General features: G+C 43.3%; 1 protein-coding gene across 1 annotated transcript in view; it reads left to right on the top strand.

The window, feature by feature from the left end:
* The first annotated feature begins 1,066 nt into the window (after positions 1 to 1,066).
* Positions 1,067 to 22,063, top strand: part of Ttc21b (tetratricopeptide repeat domain 21B) — a 60,564-nt gene continuing 39,567 nt past the window's right edge. Inside the window, exons 1-9 of the mRNA XM_041631498.1 lie at positions 1,067 to 1,194; positions 5,717 to 5,846; positions 5,942 to 6,052; positions 12,117 to 12,283; positions 14,189 to 14,311; positions 18,428 to 18,585; positions 19,772 to 19,856; positions 21,189 to 21,287; positions 21,527 to 21,719. Coding sequence (XP_041487432.1) covers positions 1,174 to 1,194; positions 5,717 to 5,846; positions 5,942 to 6,052; positions 12,117 to 12,283; positions 14,189 to 14,311; positions 18,428 to 18,585; positions 19,772 to 19,856; positions 21,189 to 21,287; positions 21,527 to 21,719 — 1,087 coding nt within the window. The 5' untranslated portion in view covers positions 1,067 to 1,173. The remainder of the gene's footprint in view (positions 1,195 to 5,716; positions 5,847 to 5,941; positions 6,053 to 12,116; positions 12,284 to 14,188; positions 14,312 to 18,427; positions 18,586 to 19,771; positions 19,857 to 21,188; positions 21,288 to 21,526; positions 21,720 to 22,063) is intronic.

Genomic DNA, 22,063 nt, shown 5'->3' with positions numbered 1-22,063 from the left:
ATTACAACTGCCCATCCCCAGAGCCATTACCTGGACTGTTAGAAATAACCCCACGACGATAATACGTGCCTCACTGAGTGTAATGTACTTTAAAGAAAAGCCAGTGGAAACCCTTGCTTCATTTTAAAGCCGGCGGTCAGCTTACTGGTTCTCATAAAAGATACACTGGTAAAGAAGAGAAGCCCTCAAGAGGCCAGGAGGATAGGGGACTGTGGAGTGGCCTCCTTTCAGGCCTGTCAGAACAACAGAACATCGTGGTTGTTAGCTCATGATGGAGGAGGCCCAGTCACTTTGGGAGTGCCAGGAAGTAAGCTGAAAGGTGGAGAGGACCAGGGTCCCAACATCCTCAAGGGCACTCAAGAATCAAAGGTTCCACCACTTCCAGCAGCATCACAGACTGGGGAATTAAGCATCCAGCACGCCTGTCTTTGAGGGACAGTTTATATCCAAATTACAGCAAACCCTTAAGAAATACAAATCTGAAAGAGACAATCGCACATTTCAAATAACACTTTAGGGTGGGAGTCTGGCGGCCCAGTTTAATAAGCACTCAGATAACAAAATTCCAGCAGTGCTTGCCAAGATTTAGAACAGGCCCAAGCCAGGCTTCACAGTTTTGCCAAATTGTGATTTTTCTGCGCCACCTTGTGGCCATGACGCTATTACTACACGGGGCCGGTAAATCATTTTCCCTGGTCAAGCACGCCACCGAGCCGCATTGCGCAAATCCGCTTTTAAACGCTGAGAAAATGGAGTCTGCCTTTGTTTGCAGGGATGGAAAGCAGCGTTGCCCTTCTTCCTGTTTCCTGCTTCATCAACTTCATTCTTAAATCTCATACCTCTAGCTCCACCCACCCCCTCCTCCTGGGGCAGTCTCAAGCTGAACCTCCATTGTGCGGCCCCACCATCCAGCCGCACTCGGTGCCCAGCGGATTCCAAGCTCAGTGGCCCTCGCGGTCCTCCCTCTGGGTTCCCTCCGAGCCTGGCCCAGGGCCCCGCCCTCGCAGTCCTGTGGTCAGGCTCCACCCCCTCGCGCCTGCAGCCAATGGAGATCTGGCCACGCCCTTTGCACTGCCCACCCTGTCCCTTAAGGTTTGAGGGCCGGGGCAGAGGGTCCGAGCCCCTGACCCCGGCGGCTGGCATCGCCCGGCACGCTCCGGGCAGCTGGTGACCATGGACGCCCAGAGGCTCAAGGTGAGCGGGTAGCGCGGGGCGTGGGCTGGGCGAGTGGACACTGCGAGGTGGTTGGTACCTGGCCAGGGTGGCATGGGCAGCGTCCGCGGACGGTGAGGGCCTGCGGCCTTGGCCAAGATGTCGCCCCCACCCCTACTCCCCTGAGGATGATCCCGAGGCCCGGGCACAGCCGCTGCCTCGCCGTTAACGGCCAGCACCCAGCCTGTTGCTTGTGTTGGCTTTGGACCTCTACTGGGGGAGCTTGCTTCGTCCCCAGGTGTGATTTTTAGGGAGTTAGCCGTCCTAAAGTCCCACTCTGCATTCGCCTGTAAAAGACCATGACAAGATGTGCAAGCAGTTAAAGACAGACTTTAAAAATGTCATTTAGCATACGAAAATGTTCTTCTGATTGATCCATTGAGCAAATTTTTCAGAAACGATGCAACAAAGACGAGGTGTGGAAGTGCAAGAACTTTCCTTTTCAGAGGACGGTTTTTCTCTGTTCTCAGACTTGTTCAGTATTTGTGGGGCGCTTCTTCCTGGATATCTTCTGGAAGTTGCAGCTAGCGGAACGGACTCCTGGACATTAAACTGACCCATTTGCAATCTAATGCTGGAAAAAAATCCCAAGTGCATTTAACAAGCATTTGTCGCCCGCCTTCAGTGTGGCTCACATGCACTATTTCTCAGTATCTTAAGATACTGCTGTAAACATGCCGGGTCTTGCAGCTTACACTGGGTTTATGAGGGCTGAACCCAGGAGCTGGTAAAGGCATGAATGCCACGTGAGCCACTGATCATGCAGAGGAAAACCAGCTCTGAAGGTTAGGGAAGACTGACATGGTCAGCTTTTTTATTTTTCATAAATTTCTGCCTTGCCTTTCAAGTTTTTCCTCCAACTTTTACATTTTTCATCACCTCCAATCTATCCGTCAGGTTGCCCAAATGAGTTTCTGAAAAAAAAAAAAGCTACTTAAATGATAAAACCATTGTTCAATTTTTCATCTTTCATCACAGGAACAAGTCATGTCCTTAAAAATGAGATTTTTTTGGCCCTGCTTCCCTTCCCCCTCGATCTGTCCAATATTCTATCTAGAAGGGGTTCTTGAACAAACATCCTCTCCAAAATGTGAGGCGGTACCTATTTCAGGATCTCTGTCTATCCACACTGCAGTTGAGAACCAGCTGTGGATGTACTTGAATGATCATCCCCTTATGCCAATAAATCTTTATGAGCTCCGAATTTGTCTATGAAATGTTGCTCTTGGCCCCTTCTCTCCAGCCAGTTTTAGTTCACGGGCCGGACCAAGCCAAGTGGGAAGCCAAATGTGTCCAAGCCCACTGTTGTAGATTAAGGGCTGGCTTTTGGCTCCACGCATCACTGCACCCATCCCAGGTACTGTACTCTTAGCTCCTTGTGGCTAAGGGCTGTTCCTCTGCCTTATAAACTCCGGGGCCTTTCTCAAGAATCATCCAGGCACATCATGGTGCTCTATGTGTGAGGTGAAGGAGCAATGGGCTTATAATTGGAGAATCAGCTCTACAATGCTCTGCAGGAGCGGATGCTCTGGTCCCTCCACTTATCAACTGGGTACGATATTCTGTGTTCCTAATTGTAATGTACTGGCCGCTTTCCTACATTAATCACTGCAGTGTCTCTCAACTGGCGTTCGGATTGCAATTTCACCAGGAAGTTTAATGTTTTTTTCTTTCAGGACAGTGACCCTCTTACTAACGTTCCTCAGTACCGAATAATCACTCTCTTCTCAGTCTGTAGCGCTAGAGAGTAGCTAGTGACTAGGACTAGAAAGTAGACAGTCAGCAAATGCTTGCCACCCTGCTGAGCATGGAGAACCTATCAACTGGCAGCACTTAGGGCACAGGCAGGAAGAGAGCACGTTTGAGCCAGCCTGGGCTACGTAATGAAATCCTGTCTCAAAAATCAAACTCAAGTTTTTTGAACTAAATGGTCTAACTTGAACCCCAAAAGTAGCCATAGGTATGGGGAGTAATACGAAAGCCAGAGGAACATTCAGGCTTGAAGATGGCTTCACTTAGCAGTGCTGGATGAATGGGAAGGGGGTGTGGTCATTCACTTGATGATCTGGGTAGCAGGTGGTGGAGTCTAAATGCACAGGTTGGCAGAGGGGTGTGGGCCTGACAGCAGAGTCTGGTGGATCCTACTCCTGTTTGTGCTGACTGGTACTCTTACGTCATCTTCAGGTACTCCTCATTCCCACCTCGACACCGTTTGTAAATGAGCAAAAGTGTAACAGAGACCAAGACTCAAGGCCGTGTCTGCACTTTCAATGCATGTCTTGTCTGACATCCCAGCACTGCCTTCAGCTCAGAATTGTAGTTGATGGGTGCTTTTAAATGTTCCGTAGAAGTCAAGGAGTATAATACTGTGACAGAGAAAGCTCATTTGTGACCCCAGAACTTGTGATAAAGCAAACTAGGGGATGGCATATGCGTCCTTCTCGCCAGAAGCAAGGCGGAGAGGGGGTGTGGAGTAGAATGCACAGGAGGCGAGCAGAGCAGAGGTGCTAGAGACTGTTGTGTGACTGTGATCTAGAAAAGGCACAGATGTAGCTAGCCTCCAGAATGCAGACTGTGAGAGAACTGTCTGCACACACATCTGTCCTGTCCATTTCTTACTCATGCTAGACCTGCATCAGACAGTAGCACAGGATTCTCCACACGCTGTTTGATGGAGTCAAGGAGTCTAGTCGTCGCAACCATGTGAGAGTCTGATTTCCCTCTTGTATCCGCGCAAAATAAATGCAATGCAGATATCAAAGAATATTTACCACTTTAATGATAAACTTACAGAACCAAAGTTCCAGCGCAGTACAGGAGGTAGGGCGGGGAAAAAAGGGCCGAGCCGCTGAGCCGCGCGCCCATTTATCGGCAGGCATACGCCCGAGGCAAACCCCGCCCCCTAAAGGGGCTGTCTTAACCCTACACCCTCTTTGAGTAAGTCAGCAGCTAAACCTCAGAGAGAGCTCCAAGAACCCTTAGACTAATCCCAACTGGCTACTGCTGGTGTGCTGGCTTTGACAACTTGGCACAGCTAGGATCATCTGAGAATAAGAAACCTCAGTTGAGGAAACGTCTCCATCAGATTGCCTGTAGTCAAGTCTACATTTTCTTATTATTGATTTTCTTGATTATTGATGTAGAATTTCTGTGGGGGCTGGTGGTTCTCTGTGCTATAAGAAAGCAGGCTGGGCAAGCCAGTAAGTCATGTTTCTTCAAAGCCCTCTGACTTCCCTGCACTGTAAAATATAAGGTGAAATACGCTTTTGGTCATTGTGTTTTATTAGGGTGGGAACTCAAGGAAGCACTCTGGAGACAGGAACTGAAGCAGAGATGATGGTGGTGTGGGAGTATGAATGTAATTGGCCCCCATAAGCTCAGGAAATGACACTACTGGGAGGTGTGGCTTTTTGGAGTAGGTGTGGCCTTGTTGGAGGAAGCATGTCACTGTGGGGGTAGGCTTTGAGGTCTCATATATGCTCAAGCCATGCCCAGTGTCCCAATTCACATCCTGTGGCCTTAGCTCCTTCTTCAGCACCACATCTGGCTGCATGCTGCCATGTCCCACCATGATGATAATGGACTGAACCTCTGAACTGTAAGCCACCCAAATCCTGTCTTAGTTAAGGTTCTATTGCTGTGAAGAGACACCATGACCATGACAACTCTTATAAAGGAGAACACTTAATCTGGTGGCTTACAGTTCAAAGGGTTAGAGTCCATATCTGTCCAAGACCAGGTAAATGACAGTAACTGAGAGCTTTTGTCCTGATCCATAAGCAGGAGGAAGAAAGACAGACAGACACAGAGAGACAGGAACAAATACAAGTAGGGACTACCATGGGCTTTTGAAATGTCTAAGCCTCCAGAAACACACCTCCTCCAACACAGCCAAGTCAGTTCATTCTTCCCAAAGTTTCACTGAGCAACCATTCAGATATATAATCCATGACCCCCTGTCCAGGGGCAGCATGTCCAGAATGAGCTGGGCCCTCCCACGTTAGCCATTAACCAAGAAAATGCCCCTGGAGACTTGCCTACAGTCTGGTGGAAGCATTTTGTCAACTGAGGTTCTCTCTTCCCAGATGACCCGAGTTTATGTCAAACAGAACCAAATAAGAAACAGCAAAACACTGAGAACAGCTAAGTGGGCCAAGACTCTTCATTTTCTTGGTCTACTTTTTTCTGTTTTCTTTTTTGTTCTAAAATTTTTAAGAAAATGTAGCCAAAGGGGTAAAATATAAAAGTAATCTGACTCCAATATTCTTTACAAAATTATTAAAGGGAAAAGGAAATCACATTGAAAAAGAAAACCCCTGAGTCGTCAGAAATCCCACGGTCATTCTGTCTCGTCCTTACTGTTATGTGTCCGTTTGTAGTGGTATTTTAGGAGTAGAGAAGAGATTGTAATGTTCTGGATTATCTAAGATTTTAGACTGATATCTGCTTCTGAATATTTTTCAGAATAACAGATTATTAACCTTTAGCCATTATTTCCTTTTAGGCACTCATTAATTACTATTGTCAAGAGAGATATTATCACCATGTGTTGCTTGTTGCCAGTGAAGGGATGAAGAAGTATGGCAGTGATCCAGTGTTCAGGTTTTATCATGCCTACGGGACCCTGATGGAAGGTATTGCACTAGTCACCAGATGTCTTCGCAGTCTCTGAATCCTGGCTCTGAACTAAGAATACTTTTTCCTCCCACACCCTAATCTTGATTTCCAGGTAAAACTCAAGAAGCCCTTCGGGAATTTGAGGCCATTAAAAATAAACAAGATGTATCACTGTGTTCGCTGATTGCACTAATGTATGTCCATAAGATGAGCCCCAATCCAGGTATAGTATTAAGCACAGTGTTTGGATGGATTGTCTATATCTGATTCACTTTGACTTATGGCTTTATTGTGGAAGGAACATTGTTCTGTGTAGTAGTTGGAATATGTGGCTATATTATGGAAGGAATGTTATTCTTGGGACATATGGCTATATTATGAAAGTAACATTGTAATTTTCCTGGTTAGTAGTTGGGACACTTGGTTATATTATGGAAGGAACATTGTTCTGCACAGTGGTTGGGACATGTGACTATATTATGGGAGGAACATTGTTCATAAGCTGGTCTTTAAAGTTTAATTGCATTGTGCTGGTGAGTAGTATAACCTATGACTAAGAGAGAAGAGAATCCAAGCCACAGGTAACTTAAAAATATATGTGTATATGTCCAGTAGCAATAGCACTGCAAATAGTTCAAATAATTAATTGAACTACATGTCATGAGTTTTTAAATATTAGAAGCATTTTTTTCTATTTTAAGAAACCTATCACATACCTCTTTCATGCCAAGCACACATGCACAGATTACAAAAACAAAATAAAACATTGCTTGACAAGTAAACAGGTGTACACTTTCTATTAGGGATGTGCCAGGTGTGTTTCACAGTTATGAAACAGTTATACTGGTGTCTGTACATACGTGCTTCAGGATTGGGCTTCAGAGCCGGGAGGTTTGGGAGCTAGTCCTGACACTACCCCTGGTGTTTGTGTTACTTTAGAATGATTACAATGATTTCTACGGTTCTTTAATGAAAGTATAATATAGTTGTCTATCTTGGGAATGACAGACACTACTCGGTTGTACTGCATAACTAAGTGTGGCTTTGGCACATGAAAGGTGGATAATCTGATCGTGTGGCTGTTGTATCAACTTTAGCAGAGTGGCTGTGCCCTAATCTACTATTTCAGCCAGCAACTGTGGCTCCGCAGCTAGCTGCCTGCTTCTCTAGTAGTGGCCTGGCCACTCGGTCACAGCCTGACAGGAATTTTGTCCCACAGGCACCGGCTCTGTCACTGCCTCTAAAGGTAGCTTTAACGGAGTGTCTATCATTCTATTTATAAATAAGACTCCAAATTCAAGGCTGGGGTGAAGACCTGTACGCTCAGAGAGACTAAGTAACAAAAAAACTTACCTCCTCTCCTTCTTGGTGTCTTCAAAAGCCCATGCTCCCACTCTGCCATGCTACTCCAAATCCATCCCTACTACTTTCTGTGTCTCTCCACCTCTCCCAGATGCCCTCCGATGCTCTATGATCTGTGTCAACTAATTGCTAACTCAGCCTCCTGATCCAAGGTTAATTTTATTTAATCAGCACAAATAAAAACTCAGGTTTCATAGTGTGATCAAATATTCCCCAAGATGTGGTAGAATTTTTTATTTAATTTTTATTTATTTAAATATTATTATTTGTATGTGTGTCTGTCTGTCTGTGAGGCAAGGGGTATGGGAGGAGCCGGCTTACGCATACCATGGCATGTTCAACTTTTCTTTCCTCCACCTTTTAAGGCAGGGTTTCTCATGTTTCTGCCACACTGGGAACTCCAGGTTATCTGACCCACAAGCTTCCAAGTGATTTTTCTCTGTCCATGTCTTAATTTTCTGTTGCTGTGAGAAAACACTGTGACCAAAAGCAACTTGGAGAGAAAAACGTTTAATTCACCTTATAGATTATAGTCTATCAATCAGGGCCAGAAATTGATGCAGAGGTCATGAAGGAGTGCTGTGTATTGGCTTCTTCCTCATGGATTGTTCAGCCTGCTTTCTTTTACCATCCATGAGACCTGGCTTGAGGTACCACCACCCACAGTGGGTTAGATCCTCCCACATCAATTATTAATCAAGAAATGTTCCCATAGACTTCCCCACAGGGCAATCTGGTGGGGGAATTTTTCAATTAAGTTTCTTTCTTTCTTTCTAAATGACTTTAGCTAGGATCAAGTTGACATGAAAATCGACCCCGTGTCAGCCTGACACACAAATGTGTCGCCGTTCATCTAGAACCGTTCCTTGCCCATTTGTCTCGAAGATGACATGTTAAAACTCCTCAGTCTTTAAAATTTTAGACACTTTAAAAGTTGGGTCTCTTTAAAATACTCAGGGTGTCTAAAATATTAAGTCTGTAAAATTCCCAAGTTTCTGTTAAGTTTCAGTGTCTCTCTGTAGAATTTTAAAGTTACTTTAAAAAAAATAAATATTCGGGGTCTCATAACTGTACATTCCTGTGAACTTAAAAAACAAGTTAATTACTTTCTTACTTCAAGAGGGAACAGTCAACTTCAACAGTGTATGTAATTGCGTGTCCAGTGTCTGGGAGTGACTCATGATCTTCTGGGCTCCACAGGACTTAGACAGCTGTGCTTCTCTGGTCTGCCATTCATAAACTAGCACCTTATCTAACCAGCCTTCATCCATTCATGTTGCTGTTCTTGGTGGTCCTCCCATGGCATCTCCAAAATGTTGGAGTCTAGACTACAACTGGGCTGTACCTTCACCAGTAGCCTCTCCAAGTCTCAGCTTCTCTCCATGACCCCTTCACGTCTTCAAAACCATTACCACCTGGGAGACTGTTACACCAAGTTCAGTTGCTAGCACAAGGTACAACCGTGGCCTCCTCTGGACCACAGTTGTCTGTGTGCTGACTCCAGGAATATCCTTCTCGGAAGACCTTGCTTCAGTGATGCTGCTCTCTTCTTAACCACCACGAATTCCCCCGGTCCCACTAAACCAGCATTAGTTGTCCCAAAGCAAAGGTTTATCGTCACTGGTGCTTAGCTATTGTTAATCATGTCTGATTTTTTAGCCCCAGCTGACCAGAACCACAGATTCTTTATTTAAAATCAAACTGCCATGCTAGAGTCTTTGAGGGACTCTGACTTCCCTCTGACATTTCACAAACCAGGCCTCCATCATCTGCGCTGTTCTCAGCATTATTTCCTAAGTTCCCAGAGAACAACCCACTGAGCTCTGAGCACTCAGTTGTTTTTCCAGCTCAAAGTCACAAAGGCCCTGAACAGTACTCCCCAAAACATCGTGGTCAGGTCAGTCACCTCATGACCCGGTATCAATTTCCATTATAGTTAGAGGTTTGCTGCTATGATAAAACATTTGCAAAGCAACTTCAGGAGAAAAGGGTTTATTTCATCTTACAGTTTGTGGACCGTTATCCTGGGAAGTCAACAGGAACCTGGAGGCATGGAAATATGCAGAGGCTGTGGGAGTCGGGCATGAGGGACCTGCTCGGTGCTGACTTGCCCCTCATGGCTTGCTCCAACTGAGTCTAGGACCACCAGCCCAGGGTTGGCACCATACATAGTGAGCTTGGCCCTCCCATATCAATGATTAATCAACAGAATGGCCCACAAGCTAATCCTGAAGGGACGTTTTCTCAATTGAAGTTCCCAAATTGCTCTAGTTAGTGTCAAGCTGACATAAACCTAACCAATACAGTGTGCCTCCCATCTCAGTGTAGGAGCTCTGAGATAGATGTGTGCTGTCCCTTCTAGGCCTTTTACATAGGTTCTGGGGATCAAACTTGTGATAGCAGGCTTATTCTGTAAGCATTTTTACACACCGAGTCATCTTGCCAGCCCGATTTTTAATTTATTTTTTAAATTTTAAGTTGATACCTGATTGATTAGTCAATTTATGTATGGAACAAGTTGAATGTATGGATCTGTCTTTCAACTCTGAGTTTGAAGGCCTCGACACATTCTCTCTGAAGATAACTTAGCCTTGGTTGAAAGGTACTGGGAGTGTAAAATAAGCCCATTTCAAAGATTCGGTTTTTAAAAAAAGAGCAAATTCAGTAACTCTTATCCACTTTATATTTTTAATTTGTACATACTGGGTTAAATAAGGCATTATTCAGATTCATTTTGATATTTTTTCTTTTCCATTTTTTTATTGAGAAAAGGAGAAAAAAAAACAAGTTTCCACCTCCTCCCAGCCTCCCATTTCCCTCCCCCTCCTCCCACCCTTCTCCCCCTCCTCCCACCCTTCTCCCCCTCCCCCCACTCCTCTCCCTCTCCCTCTCCAGTCCAAAGAGCAGTCAGGGTTCCCTGCCCTGTGGTAAGTCCTAGGTCCTCCCCTCTCCGTCCATTTCTAGGAAGGTGAACATCCAAACTGGCTAGGCTCCCACAAAGCCAGCACATTACGTAGGTTCAAAACCCCGTGCCATTGTCCTTGGCTTCTCATCAGCCCTCATTGTTCGCCATGCTCAGAGAGTCCAGTTTTATCCCATGCTTTTTCAGTCACAGTCCAGCTGGCCTTGGTGAGCTCCCAATAGATCAGCTCCACTGTCTCAGTGGGTGGGTGCACCCCTCGTGGTCCCGACTTCTTTGCTCATGTTCTCCCTCCTTCTGCTCCTCATTGGGAACTTGGGAGCTCAGTCCAGTGCTCCAGTGTGGGTCTCTGTCTCTATCTCCATCCATCACCAGATGAAGGTTCTATGATGATATGCAAGATATTAAGGGCAACATTGAATAAATGGGACCTACTAAAACTGAGAAGCTTCTGTAAAGCAAAGGACACTGTCACCAAGACAAAAAGGCAACCTACTGACTGGGAGAAGATCTTCACCAACCCTGCAACAGACAAAGGTCTGATCTCCAAAATATATAGAGAACTCAGGAAACTAGACTTTAAAATGCTAATTAACCCAAATAAAAAATGGGGCACTGAACTGAACAGAGAATTCTCAGCAGAGGAAGTTCAAATGGCCAAGAGACACTTAAGGTCATGCTCAACCTCCTTAGCGATCAGGGAAATGCAAATCAAAACAACTTTGAGATATCATCTTACACCTGTCAGAATGGCTAAAATAAAAAACTTCAATGATAGCCTTTGCTGGAGAGGCTGTGGAGGAAGGGGTACCCTCATCCATTGCTGGTGGGAATGCAATCTTGTGCAACCACTTTGGAAATCAGTGTTTCGGTTTCTCAGAAAATTCGGGATCAACCTACCCCTGGACCCAGCAATACCACTCCTGGGAATATACCCAAGAGATGCCCGATCAGATGACAAGAGCATTTGTTCAACTATGTTCATAGCAGTATTATTTGTAATAGCCAGAACCTGGAAACAACCTAGATGCCCTTCAATGGAAGAATGGATGAAGAAAGTGTGGAATATCTACACATTAGAGTACTACGCTGCAGTAAAAAACAATGACTTCGCGAATTTTGCATGCAAATGGATGGAAATAGAAAACACTATCCTGAGTGAGGTAACCCAGACCCAAAAAGATGAATATGGGATGTACTCACTCATAATTGGTTTCTAGCCATAAACAAGGGTCACGGAGTCTACAATTGGTGATCCCAAAGAAGATAAGTAAGAAGGTGAACCAAAGGAAAAACATATAGTTGTCCTCTTGGCTATGGGAAGTAGACAAAATTGCCGGGGAGAAAATTGAGATCTTGGGGGTGGGGTGGGATGGGGTAAGGAGAGATGGGGAGAGAAAAGGGAGAAGGGGAGAATGGGGGGAACTTGGGGAAGAAGGAAGATTGGGATAAAGGAAAGTTGGATAGGGGAGCACGGAAGCACAATTCTTAGTTAAGGGAGCCACCTTAGAGTTGGCAAGAGACTTGAACCTAGAGTGGCTCCCAGATGCCCAAGCCAAGGTCCCCAGTTAGTTCCTTGGGCAGCTGAGGATAGGGAACCTGAAATGACCCTATCCTATAGCAATATTTTTTCTTTTTTTTTTTCCTCTTTTCGGATTTGTTTGATTGATTTTGTTTTCAAGACAAGGATTCTCTTTGTGTAGTCCTGGCAGACCTGGAATCCTCTTTGGAGACCAGACCAACCTTGAACTCACAGAGATCACGTCTCTGCCTCCCAAGTGCTAGCATTAAAGGTGTGCACCCTCACAGCCTGGCTTGCTCGTTCTTCTTAACTGACGCAGCATACCTGCAGTATTTAGATGGCATTTATAGTGCGTATTTTGTTATTATTAATAATGCTGTCCTTGAGAGAATAACTCAATTCTCTACCTGGTTAGTCATCTAACCTATCCTAAACACTTGATCTGAATTTTAATTTAGATTTAATATTATTTCCCCCCCTCAGATAGAGAAGCTATCCTGGAATTAGACACCAAAATGAAGGAGCAACGTAAGGAAGCCGGACGCAAAGCCTTGTATCACGCAGGCCTATTTTTGTGGCACATTGGTCGCCATGATAAGGCAAGAGAATATATTGACAGAATGTCGAAAATGCCACATGATGGCAATGAGGTGACCGCTTTTCCTAATTTAAAACAATGATATTGAAAGAAGATTGTGTTACTATATAGTAGTATCCTTTGTTTGTTTCTTTATTATAGCCACTCTGGTCTCAATAAATAAGAATTTTCTTTTAATATTCTTTATTGCAAAATAGGACTTTTAAAGGTAGCCTGTTTCTTGCATCGTGAGCTTATTTGTTACCTTTACCTTACAAATAGCCTTCCTGTATATGGAATATTCATAAATAATATGGTTGGACTGAGGTTTCTTGTTTCTGTACTAGTAACTCTAGAATGGATCTGTAGCCTGTTTTCTTCTGTTCCCTTTCTGTCCCCCTTCCTTCCCTCTCAATGAACATGTCTGCCCTACAACTCCTGTATTGTAGTATTGGTAGTCCACACAGGAAGAGCACACAGGCTTTGTTTTCTTGGGTAAATCAGTATAGGGCACCTGCCTCGCCTGCCTCCTGGGAAGACTGAAGCGATTGGCAGAGATGTGACTAAGATGCCCATGTAGATAACGGCTGACATTTATTGCTTGCCTATTTTGTACAAACCATTACTTTGATGAATATTTCCCTCAATCACATAACATCTGAAAGGTTAAGTGATAGAAAGCATTTTCCTCATCATGTAACATCTGTAAAGTTATGTGATGGGGGGGGGATGTTTAGAAGGGAAATAGCATCAGCTAAAACCAAGAAAGCAAGCCCCCAGCCCCCCTCCAACCAGTTTGACCAGCAAACCTGGAAAGGGGGAGTAGTTCCCCCAGGTTGGAGATGATAGGTAGAGATGAAGACACCATTTCTGCTTACCTTGAGGGCTTTACATTTGATGGAACATTGGGGTACATGAAAATGGTAAAGCTGTAGGGAAATAGAAGGACCACGGTTGCTAGGCACGAGTATCTATAGATAATTTGACAGACATCAAGAAATCCATAAAGACTTTCAGTCATGAACGTTACATTATTACAGTGCCGATCAGGAAAATTAATTGTTTATAAGCTGAACTGATTTAGATAGAAACTAAAATTTGGAGAAAAGACTATATTCTGGCCGAAGGTTTTGAGTTGCCCAGAGGAGTAACAAGTAAAATTGTTAAAGACCCACCAAGATTTGTCAGCTGATAGACGTAATGAAAGAAAGATGCGGCCTGCGCTCAAGGAATGCCTCAGCAGTGTCCTGGTGAGATCTGGTTTCCGTGAGGAGCAGGTGTGGAGTGGAGACACTGACAGTAGAGGGCAGTGAGATGTTGTGTTCACATGTGCTGTGTGTCAAGTGCTGGCCAATCAGGCCAGACAATGAGCTTCAGGAAAGGAAGGCAACTGAAGGTTCAGTGACCCCACAGAAACAGACTTTGGAACATACTCACATGGTAGGCGGCCTCCTTAGTTGAAGGGGCACGGGTTGATAGCCTCACCCATAGCTCCAGGTGAACGTGCAGGGAGGCAAGTGTGACCTTTATTAAATGCCATATATGTTACTCTAAAAACATAACAAGGAGAGCAAATCCCATTTCTCATTTGACTTTAAAGGGAAACTATCTACTTTGTGGTCATAGAGACCTTCCGATCCATTGGGAATACCCGTGATTTCAGTTCTTATTTCCCAGGACTTTTCTAACTCACGAGACTGTTGCAGAGCTGTGAAGGTAGCTGTGCACTTCTCTAGGTCTTTATCATGTGCAAAGTAAGGCATCATTTATCCTCCTCACCCCGGCTCATTGGCGCTGTATGCGAAGAGAGACGACACATCCTCACAGAGTGAGCCACACGGCAGCTATGACTATGCTGATATCATGGTGGCTATTTGCTGTCAAAGGCTCCGAGAAGGAGGTGTGTTTCAGCAGGAATGTGATCACTGACAAACTTTGTGATAGTCATACTGACTCGGGTAGTAACTTTCTTTTCCAGGGGCCGATTCTGAAAGCGTGGCTTGATATTACAAGAAGGAAAGAACCTTATGCTAAGAAAGCACTGAGGTATTTTGAGGAGGGATTGCAAGATGGAAATGATATTTTCGCTCTGCTTGGTAAGGTGAGTTGGAATCAAAGTGAATGAATCAAGTGTTTTAAAATTTACAACTTGAGATCTAATCAAAACTCACTAGGTCGCCAAAGAGGATACTTGTGATCCTGCTGTCAGCTGTTAGAGGAGCTCACATCTGTGTAGGACAGAGTAGAGAATGGTGTCTCTACTGAAAGGCCTGAGTTCTGGATAAGTGCTCTCTCTGTGATTGGTTCTTTATTCCCTCCTGCTCAGTGTTTCCCTTACATCTAGTGTGTGTGTGTGTGTGTGTGTGTGTGTGTGTGTGTGTGTGTGTGTATGTGTTTCACAGGAGAGGAAGCATGACATGGAAAAGGTATGAACAGGGAGGAAAATGTGTACATTAAACCTAGTGTATGACTCGAGAGTAGATGGGAACTGCAGTCAAAAATAAAACGGGTGGGAGATGGGAGCTGAGGCATCAATTTGCCGTTGGAAAGGAGGTAGTCAATGCATTTGGCTTTTGAACAAAGACTTATAGACCATGAAGACTACAGGCCTGATAGCATGATGCAGAAAACATTAAAAATAAGAAGTGACAGATTTCAGTTCCCGTAAGTCACCTTCAGGACATAGCGAGATAATGCAGGCGGTCAGAGGAGAAGGAGTGAGACATTAAAGGCTAAAGGAAAGAAGGGGCATGGACCCCAGGTCAGGGGTGATGAGGACAGGCGACCTAATGGGCAGTTCTCTGGCTTTGGCTTTATGTTTGTATTGGAAAGGTAGCTGGTGTAAAGCTTGAACAGCTTTGCACCTTGGTTTGCATTTTCAGGATAAACAGTTGTCAATCTTTAAACATCACTGTGAGCTGGACGAGGTAAGTCACAGCCTTTCATCTGTCTCCACTAACATCTCCTGAACACCTTTCAGAATTTATCGGTAGACTGCAGTGAGATGGCTCAGAAGGTAAAAGAATTTGCTAGAGCCTAAAAACCTGAGCTTGATCCCCAGAACCCACATGTGAGAAGGGAGGATGTGACAGACCGTGAAAGTTGTCCTCTGACCTCCACTTGTGTGTCCTTGTACTCACCTGCAGGCACACACTGAATAAATAAATAAATAAATAAATAAATAAATAAATAAATGGTCCTGGTAAGGTAGTGGATAAAAATGCTTTCCATGAAAACATAAGGGTGTAAAATTGATCCCTTAAACCACAAATAAGATTGGATGCCGTGACTGAGATCTGTAATCCCAGCACTCTGACAAGATGCATGAGGAGGTGGGGTGGAGACAGGAGGATCACTCAGGAGCTCGTAGGCTAGCTACCCTGGTGTCCACAGGCGGAGAGAGACAGTAAGAGAGACCATGCCTTAACTGTACAGAAGGAAAGAGTTGACTCTGAGTCCACACATGTGCTGTGGTCCATACCTGCATTCAAACACCACAATAAGAAAATTAAGTTTTTTCAGTACCATTTTAGGAGCTGGAAAGATGGCTCAGTGCTTAAGACCTCTTGCTGAGGATGTGAGTCCTGTTCGCAGCGCCCGTGTCTCCAGCTGAGGCTCCACTCCAAAGGATCTAGTGCCTCCAGGGGCAACACATGCACACAGTTAAAAATCCATCTTGAAAAGGCTGTTTTCTCTTTTAGCAGTGCTGGGGCCTCTTACAATCCCAGGGCTAAACAAGTGCTCTGCTGCTGAGATATATTCCTAAGTGTTTTTCATTTTTTAATTGAGAATAAATACATAAATTTATACTGGGAATGGTGGTTCAACTCCTGTAATCTTGTAACTCCAATCAGCATAGGCTGTGTAATGAGACTGTGTAAATCACATATGTTCAAAAGTCATTATTATTGACACCAAAGAAAGGAAAAAGGTGATTTCTAGCGTTCATTTCTTGCTACTGTCCCCATGTGTCTCCCAGCCAGTTTCCGAGGATAAGCTTGTTCACATTTTTAGCAGCCCGCACAGCTAGTATTCAGGGTAATTGGATTCAGGAGCGCCCTCACTGTGCTGTTGTAGGAACCGGGCGTTGGCAAGTTTTTAAAGAGTTGGGGTTGTTGTTGTTTTAATGATCTTGTTGCCCTCTATTCTTTTTTTTTAATATTTATTTATTTTATTATGTATACAATATTCTGTCTGTATGCCTGAAGGCCAGAGGAGGGCGCCAGACCTCTTTACAGATGGTTGTGAGCCACCATGTGGTTGCTGGGAATTGAACTCAGGACCTTTGGAAGGGCAGGCAATGCTCTTAACCACTGAGCCATCTCTCCAGCCCGCCCTCTATTCTTTAAAAGAAAGTGAGTGTGTAATCTTCCAGGGTTAGGCTAGTTTAGGTGTTAATATGAAGAATTTTAGAGGGTTTTATCTTTTACCGTGCTGGAATACTCATGGTTGGTTTAAATGATTTCTCTGAATTACCGTGGTGTGATCTGCCTTATGTTGCTTCAACAAAAACACCTGAAACATAGACATCGTGACTCTCACCTATAATCTCAGAAACTCGGAGGAGAGTCATGAGTTCAAGGTCCCTCTAGGCTCCATAGTTAAACTGCTTGAAAGCCCCACAAATGAAGGAGACTAAAGCAAAGAAGCCAGAAACCAAGTGCTTTAAGAGGAACAGAAATGCATTCCTTACAGTTCTCAGGCAAAGAGCTGGAAATCAAGGCACTAGCAAGTGTGATGTGTGGTGAGGGCCCTGCCTCCTACAGGATGGCCCCTTGGACAGTCTTCCCTAATGGAGAAGTTCTGTTCCTCAATGAAGAGCGGGTGCCACAGCCCCGGCCCCTTTTATAGCATCACGTTTTCACGGTGGACTGCCTCTGGTCAGCCCTACCTCCCAGCACAGTTGCTTTGGGAATTAGGTTTCAACGTCAGTTTTGGAAGAGACAAGAAATTGATCTGGGAGATTCACTGTAATTATGTTCATACTTTTCAATTAAGTCAGCGTAAGGGACTCATTAATATTCCAGGTAGCAGTAGCTGAAGATGCTGCTTTGTGTTCCTGAAGGACGGAGTGGTCTAAGGAACAGTACAAGTGTTGACCCATCAGCTTTTTGAACAGGGCTTTCTTATTTCAGTATTAGCTATGTAGGTAGATTCCAAGAGAAAATTTGTACTAAAATTTATCCTAATTTTTCTTCTAGTATTGTCCATTATTTGAAAATCTAAATATTTTATTTTGACATAAGGGATTTCTGAGTGACTATACCTTCCTATAACTATATGAAAATATGTATATATATGTATATATACACACACATAAAAATACATATTGCACTTTTATATTAAATGATGAGATAAAATGTTGATTTTTAATTGAGATATACTGAGGCAAAACTTAATGTAGAAGGAAAAGTTAAAAGGAAAAAATATGATGACTTACGAATATTATGTTAGTGTGTGTGTGTGTGTGTGTGTGTGTGTGTGTGTGTGTGTGAGTTTGCGCTTGCACATGCATAGAAGAGCTTGCAGGGGTCAGTCCTCTCCTACCGTGTGGTTCTGGACGGTGAGCTCAGGTCATTAGGTGTTGGTGGCAGATGCCTTCCTCCACTGAGTCGTCTTGCAGGCCTCTCCATGCGCTTTCAATATTCTAATTACATTTATAGCTTATTTTCCTCTGGAAGAGACACCTACCATCTGTTAAGTATATGACCTCCAATTTAATGACTCATTTACGGACATTGTGGGCAGTTTTTTATTTTTCCTCTATACACCAACAGTTGGGCAAATAGCCGTCCTGGGTGTGCCTCTTCGTGACGTCTTTCAGTTCTGCCTGGAGATAACCCCAAAAAGTGATCTCATGGCGTTGTTGGAGCTTTTTCTTTTACTTGCTTGCTTTTTTGTTTTGAGACAGGGCCTTATTCTGTACCACATCTGCAGCTAGTCTGGCCTCAGTGTGTAGAAGAGAGACCTTAAATGTAGTCTCTCTTTCTGCCTCAGCTTCCTGAGTACTTCTGCATACTAGTTTAAAGTTTATCCTGTTATCAAGTTAAGAATCTTTTGTAGAGCAAAATTGCTAATGTGTGTTAATTTCTGTGATATTTTAAGATATGATTTTGATAAAACTAAAAAAAAAAGCAGCAGTATTCTGCCTTAGCCCAAGCTGGCCTGAGAGGGCCTGGTGTACACAGTTTCCATGTCAACTTTCTCCTTCTATTAGGTCCTGTGCCTTGAAATGCGCCAGAATTACTCCGGAGCCCTGGAGACCGTGAGCCAGATAATTGTAAACTTCCCAAACTTCCTTCCTGCCTTTGAGAAAAAAATGAAATTGCAACTGGCATTACAGGATTGGGATCAGACGGTGGAGACAGCACAGAGGTCAAGTGGGAAATGACGTTACACCCTCTTTGATCTGGTTATGCACGAGGAAAATAATCTGGTTGTGTTCTATCTGTTACAAGACCTTCATAAACAGCATAATTTTTCAAGTAACATGCAATAATTTTATTCCAAGCAGCATAGAATTGCAAAGACACTTCAAATTGTACTGCTTTTAAACATGTAATTGGGGCTGGAGGGATGACTCGGTGCTTAACATGCTTGCTGCCAGCCTGACAGATCTGAAGTCTGGGTGGGTGTTTCACCCACATAAAATCCTATGTGTGGAAGGCATGGACAAGGAGTCCTCAAAGCAGAAGACACTGTCTCAATTTATAAGGTGAAAAGTGACTGGGGAAGAAACAGGAAGTCAACTTTGGGCTTCCACATGCATGTGCACATATAAGTGCCCATACACATGCTAGCATATATATATAGCATACAACACATACCTATGCAAAAACCCTGAATTTGCTTATTTACATCAATATCTGAGTATTTTAAGATAGGCGCTTTCATCAGTACGTCTCTCTGACGTTAGGAAACTGATATTAAGGAGAGATGAATCATATGCTAAGCAGCATAATTAATTTATGTAGCCGTTAAACGTAGGTCCTAGGGAGGAAAAGGGTTGAGTACGGCGGCATGCTGGAGTGGGAAGTCAGGAGGGGATGTGGAAGGTCTCACTGGAGAAGGGCATTTGAGAAGAAACCTGGAGAAGGTCATGGGAGCAAGCCTGCTTGTATGCAAGTGCTCCACTTGCTGTGGTTCCCATGGAGACCAGCTGAAAGTGTCAGATCCACTGAGACTGCTAGGAACTTAGAACTGAACCCAGGTCCTCTGCAAGAGCAGCAGGTGCTCTTAACCACTGACCTTGTCTCCAGCTCCTGAACTCAACATTTAATACACTGCTGTTTATAGTTAATATAGTATTAATTATAATATAATTAACTATAGTTAACATTATTAATGTTAATGATATCATATGGCATACATAATACTTTATGTAGCATTACCACAGTATTAAATGAGACAGGCACAATCCCTATTCATAGTTAAATTCCAGATAACTTTAATTTTAAAGTAGTCATTAAAACTACTTAGTTGAGTAGTGGAAAGGTCAAGGCACCAAACTTTTAATCCCTAAAAAAACAAACAAAGTCATTAACTGTGTGTCTTCTTGCAGGTTGCTGCTCCAGGACAGCAACAACGTGGAGGCTCTGAGAATGCTGGCTCTGTATTATCTATGCAGGGAGGGGGACATAGAGAAGGTAAATCGTGTTATACAATTTAAGTTGTCTGTGTCACAATGAATCTCATTACACACCCTTATAAATGCATGTGTGCATACTCATTAGAAGCTCAAAATTCTATCTCACAATATTGCTATTATAATTTTTAATCAGTTGCTAGAAATACAGAATTACAAAGACTTGATTGTCTTGTACCAACTAGTAAAGTACACATTTGTAGGGAAACTTCTCTCCAAAATGATTTTAGGTTGATTAAGTAGAGTATGTGTATTTTTTATGTAAGATGCCAGTGCATAGCATTGTCTTGAGCATATTTATACAAAGTAGAATTTGTAGTATGTTTGCAGTTTAATTGAGTTTGCATGAGTTAGATGAGCTCAGGAACTACAATAAATAATTTGCTGTTGTTTATGGTTTATGAACTGGGGCTGGTATATAAAATAAAAAAAAAGATTGTTTTTGAAAAAAGTAAAATAAAATATTTATCCTAACCACTTTCATGATTTTTATATTATAGATACCATTTCAAATATAAACTCGGCTATCTGTGTAGTTCAAAGGTTCATGTAATATTTTTGTAACTATATTATCATTCCAACGGCCTTTGTGGCTTGGCTTCATTATTAAGGCGAGAGCTCAGTTTGTACATTTGTTGAATAACTGTGGCCATCTTCACCCATGCAAAGACTTGTATTCAATGATGGTTATTTACAAGAAATAATTTTGTATTATTACTGGAGCTTTTTTAAAAAAAAAAAAAGACTGGAGCTTCAAATTGATTTTAAGTCATCCTACAATATATAAGATTCCACTGGGGGACCTGAGGACATACTCAGCATGTAAAGTGCTTTTATAAAAACATGAGGGTTTGAGTTTGGATCTCCAGTACCCATAAAAGCAGGCATGCTGGTACATGCTTGTATTGCTGACACTGGGGAGACAGTGCACACATACACACACATGCATAACACACAGGAGAAATTTGTAAAAACCCAAGGTCTTATCAGTAAAAGAGAGCTGGAGAAATGGCTCAGCAGTGACTGATGCTCTTGTATTGCTGTACTCAGTGGTAGTTGTTGCTCTTGCAGAAAACTGGGTTCAGTTCCCAGCACCCCTGTGGCAGCTTACAACCATCTGTGTTCCAGGGGATCTCACACCCTCTTTTGGCTTCCACAGGCAGCAGGCACATACATGGTATGTACACATACAAGCAGGCACTCACACATACATGTAAAATAAAATTAAATCATTAAAAAGTATATCGGTAATAGTATATTAGAGCATATATTCATGTAATAGATTATTTTTTCTTAGTTTATTTTAAGGGTAATACTGTTTACCTTGTTTTAGGCTGCTTCCAAGCTGGAAAATTTAGCAAGTGCGTTGGATGTCGTGGAACCACAGAATGCTCAACTATTTTATAAGATTACAATAGCCTTCAGCAGAACCGTAAGACTGCCTCCAAAATATACAACTAGTGATGGGCCATGCACTCCTCCTTGATGCGGTATCTAGAAGACGGGAAGCCCTTTCCCTTCTTAATAATGTTTAGTCCCTTTCCTTCCATCCTGTGCACTTCAGGCTGCATTTAATGTGGAGAAGCAGAGGTCTTTGTTTTCAGCACTGCTAGGCTTCTTGTCTAGATTTGTTTCGTTTTGTTCTTATTTTGGTTTTTTTTTTTTTTTCAGTGTGGACGTAATCAACTCATTCTTCAAAAAGTTCAAGGTTTCCTAGAAAAAGCATTTAGTTTAACCCCGCAGCAAGCAGAAATTGCTACGGAGCTTGGCTACCAAATGATTCTGCAAGACAAAGTTAAGGAGGCCTGGAAGTGGTACAGGACTGCCATGACCCTGAACGAAAGCAACATCTCTGCAGTCACGGGTATGCTAATGCTTAGACGGTTTCCTCCAGGGGAAACCTGCTTGAAGGGCCAGCCCACTGAAGCAGAGTGTGTGTGTGTGTGTGTGTGTGTGTGTGTGTGTGTGCGCGTGCACGCACAAGCGCTAAATAAACGGCTTCTTCTATACACAAGAGGCTGTCATGTATCTTTAAAAATAACAATTTTTTTCACAAATACTATCTTGAAAGAATGGATTTCATTTGGTTGCTTCTATCAAGTTATGAATTGTATGGTAAAAGATGTTACCTACTCCCCGGCTACTGATTTTCTCCCCCACCTCCACCCCTGTTGTGTTGTTCTTTTAGTTTTTTTTTTTTTTTTTTTT

Source organism: Microtus oregoni, unplaced genomic scaffold (genome assembly GCF_018167655.1).
Source record: "Microtus oregoni isolate MIOR12 unplaced genomic scaffold, Mior012 000037F_ref0000500, whole genome shotgun sequence".
NCBI classification, from domain to species: Eukaryota; Metazoa; Chordata; class Mammalia; order Rodentia; family Cricetidae; genus Microtus; species Microtus oregoni.
Note: the sequence above shows the minus strand (reverse complement) of the source record. Positions and strands in the feature narration are given on the sequence as shown.